The sequence below is a fragment of the Lissotriton vulgaris genome, chromosome 3_1 (assembly GCF_964263255.1).
Source record: "Lissotriton vulgaris chromosome 3_1, aLisVul1.2, whole genome shotgun sequence".
NCBI lineage: Eukaryota > Metazoa > Chordata > Amphibia > Caudata > Salamandridae > Lissotriton > Lissotriton vulgaris.
This window is the reverse complement of record NC_141689.1, coordinates 1,565,742,609-1,565,757,447: the sequence shown is the minus strand read 5'-3', so window position 1 is coordinate 1,565,757,447 and position 14,839 is coordinate 1,565,742,609. Positions and strand designations below refer to the sequence as shown.

At 41.6% G+C, this 14,839-nt stretch overlaps 1 protein-coding gene across 1 annotated transcript in view; it reads right to left on the bottom strand.

The window, feature by feature from the left end:
- Positions 1 to 2,138: 2,138 nt before the first annotated feature.
- LOC147728190 (paralemmin-1-like) overlaps positions 2,139 to 14,839 on the bottom strand; it is a 547,682-nt gene continuing 534,981 nt past the window's right edge. Inside the window, exon 7 of the mRNA XM_086962050.1 lies at positions 2,139 to 2,983. Coding sequence (XP_086818176.1) covers positions 2,250 to 2,983 — 734 coding nt within the window. The 3' untranslated portion in view covers positions 2,139 to 2,249. The remainder of the gene's footprint in view (positions 2,984 to 14,839) is intronic.

Sequence of the window (14,839 nt, the reverse complement as noted above, 5' to 3'; positions counted from 1 at the left end):
ATGGGGTACAGTCAATCAAATACATTCTCTTAGATTTGTTTCTAACTATTTTGATAAAAATGGGCATTGTGCTAATAAGTATCACCCTTACTGATGCAATAGATTAAAAAACCTCTGTCCCAGTTGAGCTTTGACATATTCATGCGAGTCACACTCTAGGCCAGCGGTTCTTAACCTGTGGTCCAGGGATCCCTGCGGGTCCACGGCGCCTACTCGGGGGGCCTGTGACGGGACTACTTAGAAAATAAGTAATATTAACCAATTAATAAAGTGGATATAAATAGGGCAGCAAATAGGGAACGTTCCAAAACGTTCCAAAACTGAACGTTTTGGAACGTTCTGTAAATATGAAGGGACTTCAAATCAGAGCTAAAAATGAGGGGGGTATCATCAGGCTGATTTGTGGGAGCAGTGCAAGTGCATCAAACAGAATACAGTATGTTGCACGGATTGCCTCAGTTGAATTTAGAAAAGCTCCAACCTGCCCATTAAAATTAAAATGTGCATTTTGTTTACGTTTGATCATTAAATAAATTATTTAGTAATTTGTGTATTTGTTTGAGGACTGCTTGGCTCTATATTTGTGTGTATTGTGTGTATTTTGCAGTCATTGAAATAGGTTTGGCTACGTCACCGGAGTCCAATAATGTGACTCAGTGGGGGTCCCCGGATTCCAGTAATGATTAAGTGGAGGTCCACAGAAGTCAAAAGGTTAAGAACCCCTGTTCTAGGCTATGTAAGGAACTGAGTTGGATACCTTACCACATCACCTCTTACCAACAGACCAACACCTAAATGCTCTTCCTTCAGTTAATGTGACAATAAATATTAATCCTGTTTTTAGCCTGTTTGTTTCTTTAAGGGTGGCAAAAACGAAACTGAAACTAACATAGCAGGGTGACAATAAAATTATTTCCATTGTTTTCCGATTGTACATTCGATGCCTGATTTGTATAATCACATTTATTCTTTGAGAGGGATTTTGTGGCCTATCACATCTTTATTCCTTTCTATTTTATTTTGCTCTGTTGTAAGATCTTTCCAGCCAAGTAATGGTGGAAGGGAACAGTGCCCAATTACTAGCACAAAAAGAAAAGAACACAGAGCAAGGATATGTAAAAGTATCTCCAAGTAGTCAGGATGTAACATTTGCCGGCCAGGCAGTAGAGCACCATCCACAAGAGTGCAAACATGTTATTAAAAAACCACCACAGGCTAGAAAGAAGAATTACAAAAATGTACAAAACAACAAATCTCACAACTTCAAATTCACTTTTGCAAAGAATGTGTATGTAAAAAAATGCATTAACATCAGAAAAATATAGGCTTCTGGCAGTCTCAAAAAGTATGTTCCCTCGCATACCTCAGCATCCTCCCTCTAGCTTAATTTAGAAATCTTAGCACATTTGTGTTCAAAGAGAGTAAAGAACAATGGGAAAGTATGCTTGTTTGTGCCTAGTACTACATTGCAAGGATCAGGGAGCCCACGAATTGTGGACTAAAAAAGTCTACTCTTGGTTATAAAAATTGGCACGGCTACTGTCTCCACACTACAAAACCAGCAGTTACATTTCCTTCAATGTGCCAGTATTTTATCACAGATCATTCCCTCTTTGAGTGACGGACAGCATAGAACAATACTGTGAACTGGAAGTTCGTACGGCAAAATAGCAGAGGTTTTTGTCAATTATACAAAAAATCTTAAATATTAAACCAGGAGCTTATTATAAGATCCCTTCCACAGAGTGATCTTCGAAACAAAATATTGTATGCATTTCCTTTGTGAAGGACACTTATGAAATGGTTCTTGTGATGAAGGAGTGTATTAGTTGATATCATAGATAAGAACATGTAAATCTGAAATGCAACTGAAATCACTAAGTGATTCACCGTTTAGTGCCGTGTGGAAGGCTTATTAGATAATCTAGATATTTTAGAGTAAATATAAAATTTACAAAAAGGTGAAAATAAATATTAATTCATACATATACTATGTTTCTCTTTGTATATTTATATACATCTACACTGTATTTATATGTCTTTGTGTATACATATGTACACTCAATATATAAATAATAGATTGTGCGTAGATTCTGGGGGAAGTGTTGCTAAGCAATTCCAAGTATACCAAAACCAACTGCAACACCGCAGAGACATTCCCTTCCAGGTCACAGTATTGCAATTAGTAATTTGAAATAGTTGGTTGTAGCCCATGCTACTTGGACTTAAGGATAGAAAGGAAGGAGTGATTACATTACTACACAGCAATGGCAGCGTTTTTTCTTTTGAGTACCTGGGACAGGTTCCGTAACCAGGCTTTCTTCTTTTGCTTCCGGGGACGAGGGTTCTGTTGTGTCTGTCAAAAGCTTCCCAGATACTAACTCAGCAGCATTTCCATCAATGATGGAGATATCAGTCACAGTTTTTTCTCGCAAGGACTTCTCATCATCCTCATCGATGAGGACTAGTTCAGCCTTGATAGCGTCATCGTAGCCCAACACTTTTTTTGTCTCTTCTTCATCATCAATGTTTTGGAAACCCATGAAAATCATAGTCACGGGCTGATCTGGGGCTCCGTCACGGATTTCCTCTTTCTTAGCTCTGTCCCTTTGATAATCTCTGCCTGACTTCTTCACCATTTCTAGCTTTGCCTCCTTACAGAGTATTTGTTCTTTTGTGTTTCTAAGATTTCCATCAATGATTACTGTTCTCTCTGCCAGAGATGTTGTTTCAAGCCCTCCTCGCATGTTTGATTGCTCGGCTTTGTGTAAAAGTTCATCTACATCCTGGGAGCTCAGCTTGTGGACTCCATTTTCTACCACTACACCTCCACTACGGACTTCATAGACTACCTTGTTACCGTCATCATAGACCTTGATCCCTCTTTGATGGACTGCCTCTGGGCCAATGGCTGATGTTGAGAGAATCTTAGTTTCTCCAGTCTGTCTGTCTTTCTCCACATTAATTTCCATTGCATACAAAGCTTGAATGAAAACAAGAGAGGAGGTGCATGTTACAACAAAACAAGCCAGTGATTGGTTAATTGCACAGACACATGAGCAAATTAGCACCCGGCCTACACCATGGCCCCTAAGAAATCAGCATTCATGCTAGAGTGTGTTAACTATATCGATCATGTGTGGTTACATGATAAAGTAATCTTGTATGTTCATGCCAACTGTTTTTACAAAACTTTAAAATATCCTTCTGTTGTTATGAGTGCAGAGTGCCTGGCAATGCTATAAGTGAACTCGATTCTATTGGTTGAATAGTGCCAAACTTGACAATAGTAACTGTAAGTGCAGAGGTGTAATAACATGCATGCAATTCGCAATCCCATCAAGCACTGCTAATTATAAACAGCATCCCTTGTTTGGCAATGCTATTAATAAACACACCCATAAGCTCTTGTTATATGCAAATACGTGTTCAGTTTGAAGCAGGTGTACATTGGGAAAGTGACCAGAGTTATTGGAAGAAGTTGACATAAGTTTTGTCACAACCCTTGCACGGAAGGCTCCATGGAGGCAAACCCAAGAACTCCTAAAAATGTTCTTATTTCACCCTTTAGAAATGTGGGCATGCAGAAGACCTACTCCAGGGATGGTGCAAGGATCAATGACCCAAAAAGGATTACACTAAAACAAGGAAGAATTCTAATAACTGAAGAGATACATATAAAGTAAGAACGGATTACTTATATAGACCAGTCCATTTGAGAAAAAATGAATAAAGAAAAGACAACAACGACAGGAGGAGTACTCACTAGGACAATAGCTAAACCAGGAAGATTGCATTTGAAGGTCAGTTAGGCAAGATACGTCTATTAAGGTCTTTGGTGGACCTGAGAAGAGCTCTCCTGCTTCTTTTCCAAGAAGATACACATTTCATCTTGAGCTGCAACTTGCATAAAGTTTGTGCTGAACTCGCAGATTTTTATCCACCATGGTAAGCCCTAATCTTATTGATGCAGCTTTTCCAAGCCATTAAGACATAATTTCCAGCCTTACCCTAAACTCGTTTTCAGCTTATCCCTATACTTTCTTTGCCCCCATTTTCACTAGTGTTGAACATCAAAAACTCAAAGAATTTGGCTTGGGGCTCCATGAGCCCTAACTATGGTGAATCCGGTTCAGGGAGGACCTGTCTTGGCAGTTCGGCCTGGACTGTTCCCATTGGAGCAGGGTCAAGATTGATTTGCACATAGCTGGGCGGCTTGGCCTAAACTAAGGTCGCATTGGTGTTCAAAATAACAATAGACTGTGACGCGACCTAAGTAATTACCTGTAGCTGAGATCAATTCAAGAACTCAATCAATCCCTGTTTTTGTATATTTTAGTGGGCAAACATAGAAATTTGACATCTTTACTAAATATAATTTTGAAAACTGAGTTCATCAGATTCATAGTCAGTGGATTCATATTAAACCCTATGACTCTTCTAAAAAGGGGCTACTTTAAGGTTGGCACCTGGGAGATCTTAAACTGTATTAATTGAGTTTTAGAAGTTAATTTAGTCACACATCAGCATCGAGCCGTATTGTGCTAGCAAGCCGAGCATGAATAGTAGTTAAGGCATGTAGGTGGAAATGGGAAATTTCTCTCATGATCTATGTGGCAACACGCATATTATCGGAGACACTATAATGTAGTGAAAGATTTCTTGTATGTCAAAATATCACGTGGGAAACATAGATGCACCAAAATATTGTAGCAAACAATTTTGAAGACTAAAATATCAAGAGGAAATTTATATATATTGATAAGTATATATTTCCTATTCTTAACTTTACATCTACATACCTTAAGATACATATATTGTCAATGTACATATAGATGAAATTAAGTAAGTGGGTTATAATAAACCTTTGCCAACCTATAAATATTTACCTTCATGGTATTTTGATTCAGAATATTTGAGCAATTACATTTCGACACATTGATATTTCTAACGTGATATTCAGATATTATACAGAAAGATGTATTTGCTATACTTAAACATACAGTGGTTGAAGCAAAAATATAAGTCTCACTGCTAAGTGGAGGCGCAAAACAAGTGTACAGACAGGGAAACATCACAGGCTTCACAATAGGCAGACAGAGACATGCATAATAGGCTTAGTTATGAGGTGTTCAGAGAAAATATATTTCATATAATGGGGAAGCTACGGTCACAAGAGGAATTATAATCCCTGTTCAGAACGAAAATATTATATAGCCACCCGTTATGACCCCGTAGAAGGTTTAAAAAATATATATTCAGCAGTGCTACCAGAAGGACACATTGGCAAACTCACCATAACCCCAGGACGCTCTAAGCGAGATTAGGAAATTTGAAAATAATTGAAGTTTTTTTTAGAAAAGAATCTCAAAAGAAGTGAAATATTGCACAATTATGTAAAAGTAATTAAAAGCACTCACAAGAATCTGGTCCTAAAAATTAAATGTCAGTCAGTCAAGTCTTTAATACGGCACTAGGCCATAAAAGCACATACAAATTGTACATTACAGTAATATCTCATCAGACATGCAGTAAAAAAATGTATGATGTTAGCTAAGAAATCCTGGGTTGCATATTGGTCAATAAAAACCCTAGCTCTAGATCTCTCCTTGAAACTTAACTCAATGAATGATATTGCTTGGTGGTTAATGGTGTTCAACAATGCGCATTATTATGCATTTACTTGCTTTTGTGTTGTGCTATGCATGACGTTTGATCACACTATTTTACAGGGTATATTGCTGACATAAATCAGTACATGATGGGATATGCAGGAGGGTCAGTGAAATTTGGCATTAATGCGGAGGGTTAGTGAAATGTGGCATTTATTGTGGAGTGTCAGTGAAATTTGGCATTTAATGTGGAGAGTTAGTGAAATTTGGCAATTAATGTGGAGGGTTAGTGAAATTTGGCATTTAATGTGGAGGGTTGTGACCTTTGGCATTTAATGTGAAGGTTTGGTGAAATTTGGCACTTAATGTGGAGGGTCAGTTAAATTTGACCCTAATGACAGATTTCAGCAACTGGTCTGAATGATGCTTTCTGGCTAAGTTATTGTGTGAGAAAGCCTGCATTCTTGAGGCCTAGAAGAAAGAATTGTAATAGTCTAGTCAGGAAACAGCCAGGACATGGATGGTGGTTCTGTTGTGAGACTATGGAAGCAGAGGAAGGGAGTGGCCAGCATTTGGAAGTTCTGTATCTCTTATGGCGTCTGTGGAGTCATTATAGAATCTGCACCGACATAACTCAAAAGAGCCCAGCAGAACAGGTAAAAGTATACGAAAAGCTTTTTCCATCAACTTTTTTGATATGTTGCTATTAAGAAACTCTGTCAGGTAGGCCTTGAAGAAACAACAGGAATGGTGCAACAAATAGGGAGGAGAATTCATCTGAGCAGGTTGATATGGGAGTTAATGCAACAGCAGAATGATCTAATGAATATTAGAACATTGGAATGTTGGGAGCTCCATTGAAGACAATGGAGTGCTCCGGACTTCTAATGGCCGGTAAAAGCCCAGAGCTCCAACATTTCAATGTTGTCCAAAGGCCTCACGGAGACTCAGAGGATTTCAATTTCTCGGGCTCAATGAGGCTTTTGTTTTATTTGTTAGAACATTCTGCCTTCTAGTGGCGGAATGTTCTAATTGCCTTATAGCCTTTAATAGTGACGCTAATCCGGGATTAAAAGCCCGCTCCCTTGTTAAAAGCCTAGGCAATGGAGTGGGCCTTTAATGGCCGGTATGGCCTGCTATGACGGGCTATAAGGCTATATTATAGTTACAGATTGCGGCCTTGCTGCCACAAAGAAATAATAGTGGTTCTAGTGAATCTATAAAGAGGAAAGCACACTGACAGTTCTTTGATGACCTGAGCCTTCCCATTGTCTTTATATCCACAAACGAATGAGGGACTAGTATCTGTATATAGGGCTGTGTAACTCAATACATAATAGTTTTTCTATTGTATCCCTCTATGGTTAATTTGAAAGAGTTGACAGCTATCCAAAGCTTCTTGCATGTAAACATAAAATGCAGGCTATTTTGTCTATACCAGGAGTGCTTCTACAGGCATAGTAGTCTTTCTGTTAGACTATGATGGAGGTGTTATTTTATATTTCTTTTCAGACTGTATCTTGAATACACATTTCAGTTTTTTTTCCTTTATCTATCTTGCTCATGAGCATGAGATAACAGAAATCAGCAATGAGAAAACCCTCACGACTTTTGTGGGAAAATCTAAGGTAAGCCTTTCATACTAATGAACTAAAAGGTACAAAGGCAGTGTGCATAGTGCACCCAAGACTAGTGGTCGTACACCTACGCTACAAGAAAAAAACAGAGGGAGACACTGCAGGCGTAGCTGTCAATTTACTGATCAAAGAACACGTATTATTCAGAACTGAAATCCATAATCTGGCTTTGAGATTAAACTAGTTAAACTTTCAAACTTAACTTGTTGAACTTGTGACATCACAGCTCACAGACCACAAACATCTTAGGCCCCATTTGTTCCATATTCAGAAAAGCCTACACCTCATAAATTCCTCAAATTTTCTGCTAGACACTGACTGAAAGGTGACAGACTTTTCCTGTAATTTTAATCACCAAAGGTTATCCCTACAACTGTAAGTTATTGCCTTTGTTAGCTCAAAGAAAAAAAAAAGACAGAACAAGAGGAAGATCATACTGAGTTGATGAACTGATCCTTGCTGGCCATTTGTGTTCAAGGCTATGCGGCTGAGTCACTAAATTGATTCCCTATGTACAAAAAGATCTTAGTTTTAATCTTGACATTAGGGTTTCCCGAAACAAAGCTTGTACACCGGACAGATCACAATATAATCTTGCCCAAAATGTAAATATGTGGACCCCTCTACAAATGTAAAAATAAAATGTGCAGTTAAGTAATTGTTCCAATTACATTTTACCACATGCCTTCCATGTGAAACCCTGGTTTGTTTAATTCCCATCTCAACAGGACCAACACACACAAAACACAATGTTTTGTCTTCCAGTGCTTAATTTGTAAAATATGAAGTGCAGGTGTCAAATGTTTATAGGAGGCCCCACCTACTTTTCTCTGGCTCCACCCACTTCCTCCAATGGCCACACCCACTTACTCTTATTAGTTTCACCCACATCTTCAACTGGCACTGCTAAAAGTCAGATGTAATTTGCAGGCAGCATGTAGGCCAGTGTTTAATGGTAAGAAGAGTGAAACTGCAAGCTATCCCGATTCCCGAGTCTATCCCAGAGATGCTGTGCTGGCAGTCAAGTCAAGTCAAGTCAAGTCAAGTCAAGAGATTTATATAGCGCACTACATACCCAGAGGGTCTCAAGGCGCTTGAGGAGGGTGAGGAGTTACTTGTCGAATATCCAGGTTTTAAGTTGCTTTCTGAATGTAAGGTGGTTCTGAGTGAGGCGAAGGTGAGTGGGAAGTGAGTTCCAGGTTTTAGCTGCCAGGTAGGAGAAGGATCTGCCTCCCATGGTGGTTTTGTTGATGCGAGGTACAGTTGCAAGGGCTTGGTTGGACGATCGTAGGTGTCGGGAAGGGGTGTAGAAGGAAAGTCGTGAGTTGAGGCATTCGGGTCCAAGTTCGTAGAGTGCTTTGTGTGCGTGGGTTAGGAGGCGGAAAGTAATCCTCTTGTTAACGGGGAGCCAGTGGAGGTTTTTCAGGTGTCCGGAGATGTGGTCTTTACGCGGGATGTCTAGTATGAGTCTGGCTGACGCGTTCTGGATGCGTTGGAGTTTTTTCTGGAGTTTTGCGGTGGTACCAGCGTATAGGGTGTTTCCGTAGTCCAGGCGACTCATGACCAATGCGTGGGTGACCGTTTTTCTAGTTTTGGTGGGGATCCAGCGGAATGTTTTTTTGAGCATGCGAAGAATATTGAAGCAAGAAGATGAGACGGCGTTGACTTGTCTGTTCATAGAAAGTGAGGAGTCCAGGATGACACCTAAGTTCCGTGCGTGGTCCGTCGGGATGGGTGCTTTTCCAAGGGCCTCTGGCCACCAAGAGTCATCCCAGGCGGAGGGGGAGGTACCAAGGATGAGGACTTCAGTTTTGTCGGAGTTCAGTTTTAGACGGCTGTGCTTCATCCACTCGGCTACTTCTTTCATTCCTTCATGTAGATTGGTTTTGGCGGTGTTGGGGTCTTTGGTGAGTGATAGTATCAGTTGGGTGTCATCAACGTAGGAGATGATGTTGAGGTTGTGTTGGCGTGCGATGGCCGCGAGGGGGCTCATATATACGTTGAAGAGGGTGGGACTGAGTGAAGATCCTTGTGGCACGCCGCAGATGACTTCTGTAGCTTCTGATTTGAATGGTGGAAGGCGAACTCTCTGAGTTCTTCCGGCAAAGAACGAGGTGATCCATTCCAGTGCTTTTCCTTGGATTCCGATGTTTCTGAGGCGTTGGATTATTGGTTGAGCTTCCTGCAACAGCTGTGTGTTGTAACTACTATTAGGTGTGTATCAGTGAGGGATAACTTTACATCTATGTTCGGGCGTGAGCACCTGTGCAGGCTTATTTAACACATCAAACTTACACATTTGAAAAATATAAACTTCAATGTAATGACATTCAGGAGTAGGAATTGAAGGCCTAAAGTATTATAGATAATTTGGACTACAGTTTTGTTGTAGGCCACACTAGAGAAATACTTTTTCCATGCAGCAAAATAGAGTACATTTTCACCATAACCTTATTGTTCTAAATATTACAAACATCGCTCAAAGTTGTACACAATCACAGACGTGTAAGTGTAATGCCCTCTTTGGGAGCATAATGTAGTGAAGTCCCCAGTATTCTTTCTCTCACTTACTTGCTTCATTTTTTCTCTCTAACCCCCACTCCCCACTACCCCGTCTACCTCTACCTCTGATTGTCTTTACTTTCTTTCTACCTGTCCCTCCCTCAACACCCTGTCTTTCTATAGATCTTTCCTTCACTCCTCATCCATCACTTGCTCCATCATCTCTTGCTTAGTATGTGACCTCAAGGCTCACACCCCTCTTTACCTCTGTCTCTTTCTGCTGCCTACCCTTTCTTCCATACCCTCTTCGAAATTATTCTTAACCTCACCTCGCTCCCTCTTGCTATCATGCTTCTGCAGCAGCGAGGCTGATAGTGATAATGAAGGCAGCAGATTGCATTTATGTGTACCAGCAGTGATAGGCAATTTACGATTTGAATTTCTACAGATCGGACAGAGCCAGAAGGATATTTATTTTTGTAGCAGTCGGTTGGTAAAAATGTTATTTAATGCTTGTTTTAATTGTTGCAAATTGTGCTGCAGAATTGCCATTACTGCCTCAAATGGATGTAATTTGGCCCCACTATTTGGCCTCTGCCTGCTCAGGTCTCGTGACACCTGAACTGCGGTCTGTGGCCGAGAAGGGAGCATGGACAGGGGTATGGAATGCAGCTTGTCAATAGAGGCTATGAGCTCCACCGCAAAGACACAAAGCCACGGAGTGCATTCTCTTGGCTGCCTGTACTCATGGATCTTCATACAGAAAGAAACCCAAAGGAACAACACACAGTTGCTGTTGCGCCAGTACTGTGTCTGTGTTGCATTATCATATATATTCCATCCATGCTCAGTCACATGCTTGCAGGAAGTGCTTTTAGAACGATGGGGTGCCGGACTGCTGCGTCGTGCCTGCACAAGGTTTCAACTTTGAAGCCTGAGCCAGTGAGCCTGATGAACAGGGCCAGCTTTAGCGCTGGTGCCCCCAGAGCCACAATGTTAGTTGGCGCCCCAATGACCACCTCCAACACAGATTCTCTCACTAGCACCCTTTAACAGTGACCAAGTCTCCAAAACCACTCTCTCTCTCAGATGCACTGAATTCGTTATATAGCACTACTCGTACCAGTAAAGGATGTCAGAGCACTTTGCATCACACACACACACATTACACAGACAATCAATCATACTTGTGTAAATCAGTGTATAGGAAATGTTACATAAGCCAAAGGACTAAAAGTGTAGGAGTCACATGTCATCCATACTTGTAGGCAGTATAGTTTAGGAGTGCTTGGTGTGGAGAAGCACAAACTCAGTCGAAAAAGAAACAGCATAGTTGGGAGTTTTCTTTAATAATAACAAACCATTTCTACCCAAATTAGCCCTTTTTGCAACATTATTCAATGTTCTATACTTTTCAGAGTGTATGCAGTTCTGTGATTAAAGTTAATTAATACCTCACTATTCTATATAAGGACTTTAGTTATAAATTGCAAGTAACAAAAGGATGGCTCTTTTAAAAGCAGTAACCTGCCGATCAATTTACATTAAATGCACTCTGTAATCTACTTGGTAGACGTTCTTTGTAAAAAGCATATTAACCCTCTGTGCAACCCTCACAAAAGTGAAAACCTCAACTACACATAACTCTGATCTCTGTCCAGGAAAAACATTAATCACAGGAGTTATCTTGACATTTTTGTGAGGCCTGTAATTGCAAGAGGAAAGGAACACGGCAGCAGGCTATTTAAAAGCATAATAAAGTTGACAGACTTTTCCTGCAGGAAGCCAGCACCCGGTGAGATGGCACCGGTCGCACCACCCTAGAGCCGGCCATGCTGATGAATCTGGAATATACAGACAACCAGTACAGGAAATATGGCCAGTTAGGAGACTGTCTGCTATATTATAGGATGCCGCCAGCCCGCCAGTCATTTGGGCAAGTGAGTGGAGCGCACATGCGTTCTATTCCAATCAAGATTTGTCAGTGATGCCTCAGAAATTCGGACGATGTTAGTTTACAATCCAGTTCATGATTTTAGTAACTGTCTTGCTTAAATAATTGTACCCTAATGGAAGAGGAAATGCCTCTTGCTTGCTGATCTTTTTTTAGGCAAGGCCCGGGGTTACTCAAAGCATGTGTGCCCATTGCCCGGCGGTAGTACGGTACCCAGCCGTTTCTTGGGTGAGACGGGGTGACCACACCTGAGAAAGTGAAACCAAAGTGAAGTAGTGTGGCTCACTGGTTAGAGGCGGCAGACCCGAGAGCAGAGGACGGCCCGGGACCAGGGTTCGATTCCCGGCGCGGCAGGTTTCTGGACCAGGGTCAGCGGACTCGATAATTCTCTCGCCTCGGTGCCCACTCTGATCAGCGATCACACTCGGCTACTCTGGGCATTAGCTTGCCTCATCTTCACTAACGGCCCCACCAGACCGCCGGGGATGCCTGGTCTCACCCTGGAGATACCCATTAAGGAACCATCTCTCAGGGAAGCCAGGAAGGGTTTCGCAGCGGTCGAAGCGCGGAGGTACCCCTTCGGGAGTGATTCCAGCGCTATATAAGCACATAATTAATTTTAATTAATTAAACTGAGTTTCATCTGGAAATTAATTTGTGCGCGGCTGCACACCATGTTTGGACAAGTCAGCAAGCCAGGGACTGGCCGGGCAGGGCCTTGACTTTTTAACTTAGTTAACCCCGGCAGGACAGTACTGCGGTGCCGACAAAGGGCAGGCCCTATTGAGATGTACCTACAGCCGGTAATCAGTGAATCTGAATGAATGAATGATGACCACACAGTACTGTGATCACATTTTAATTATTTAATCTTGTGCCGGAGGCGAGCTGCCTACCACCACAGTGATATGATGACTGGACCGTCACGCCCCACCATGCTCCCCAAAAAATAAAACAGCTTTGGTTTTGGCATGTTATTGGAAAGGCATCGGTAGTTGGCTCCTACTAATACTAAGTAATTTAGTGAATAACGTCTTACCATTACTCGTGGTGAGCCGGCCGGCATGGAGTCAAGGACACACACAGGCTGTGCACTCACACTGCCTTTAATAACTGATTAGGCGGTCTGGTGCTGCTTGCTATGCTAGCAGACAGTTCTGGCTGATCGATGGCTGTCCTGCCCTTAACATCATCATCGTCGGGTCGGGCTGACTTGAAAGAATGGCAATGATGACTCATGGTGAGCTGCAGTGATTATGCTGGGGCGTGGCAATGTGAAAAAAGTCTGTGCACGCTCCGCACAGCTCCTACCCCATCCGAACCAAAATCTAGCCCAAAAATCAGCGTCTTGCGGCCCGCCCACCGGCAAGTGGCCACACTGACTGACTGAAAGGGCCAGCCAGGCTGCTGCCCCCACGATCAACAACATAATAAATGTATTAATTTGAATTTCCTCTTGGGCTCGCAGCTCAGGGCAGGCTAAGTGACTAAGAAGAGTGACAGCCGCAACACTGTTAACACCTTCGCTGCGGCGGCTATTCCGCCGCAGCGCTAAGGGGGCGGAGCGGCCGCGCGGCCGCCCATGCTGGTGACGGAACCGCTCCGTCACCAGCCTCGGTTGAGCTGTGCTCATGACGGAGCGGTTCTGTCATGGCCCCGCCCACTCAATGGAACGCCCAGTGCAGGCGCGGAATCCGCGCCGCGCAAGTGCGGTGAGCAGGCCATGACGGAACCGCTCCGTCATCAGCACAGCGCTACCGCGGCTGATGACGGAGCGGTTCCGTCATCAGCATCGAAAAGGTTAAGCACCCTGACTCATTCAGGAGACCAGAAAAACATGATGCGGCTGCACCGAGTGCAGTAGTATGAAGGTAAATTATAAAATACATCTATCAGTGCAATATGTGCGCAGCAGATGCGCGTAGACCCGGGGCTGATAATTAAGTGCCGAATTAATACAAGGGAAAAGCGTGAGCTGAATTCCTTACAGAGTCAACATATAATAGAGGCAAGTATCTACATAGGAAGCAATTGCATAGGATATGTAATAACAGTACATAAAATGCAAATGCTCTGACTCCACTGATTAGCAATTATGTCTGGTCAAAAGGTATGGAGCACCAGAAATCATACTGTGTGTTACATCAAAAAGAGGCTAATTCTTTTTAACTCTAGACTAAGATTGAGGAGTCTATAAAATATGCCATATAAGATCAACGAAAGGCCTCAACCATCTTGTTTACCCTTCCCTGTTAATGCTTCACTCATTCTTCCCTGTTAGCCCCAACCACCTTCAAAGAGACGACTGCTTATGTTAGCCATAAAGATACATTTGGGGTTTAAGTGAGAATGTATCCATGTATTTCAGGTTATGTATTCTAAGTATGCTTTTAAAACATTGTTTTGTAATCAAAGTCAAAAAGTTTCCCTAATATTATAGCAAACATGAACACTTTTTTCTTACATGGTAGCAGGCATACTTCTTACAGTAAACTAAGGATGATGAACCATCATTATGCAATAATTTGGTATGCCCTTTTCCAGTGATAATAATACACTGCAGTTTTCTAAGAGAGATTGAACCATCTTTATTCTGTTTGTAATTCTACTCAAATTGTTTTTACATAAAAGATTTTTAAAGAAGGTATGAACAACGTAAATAAAATTGAGTTGATGCAGGGCATTGACATTATAGGTCTGTACTATTTAAATCATGTGCAATTGATGCATACCTGGTGGGGGATATTCCTCCTATGTTTATCTGACAGCAGGACATTTGATACCTTCACTTCATTACTGGCTAGTGTCATTAGATTTACTGGTTATAAAGTCAAAGCTCCTATAATCGAACTAATGACATTGAACATACCAAGTCATGCAGTAGTTCAATCCGTTAAAAAGCTTTTTTTATTTCGGGGGGTTTTGTACATCGGAACTTGGATGACTGTTTTACCTTAAAGTACCAACATTCATGGTCACATGTAAACTTGTCACTGTAGCAAAATTAGGGATACTGGTTTCCCTAATTGTGAATGTAAATAAATCAAAATATCTGTGCTCCTGAATACATTACATGTTTCAATATTTGCCCATCATATTCTATAAGCATATTTCACAATACTTGAGATTCAGAT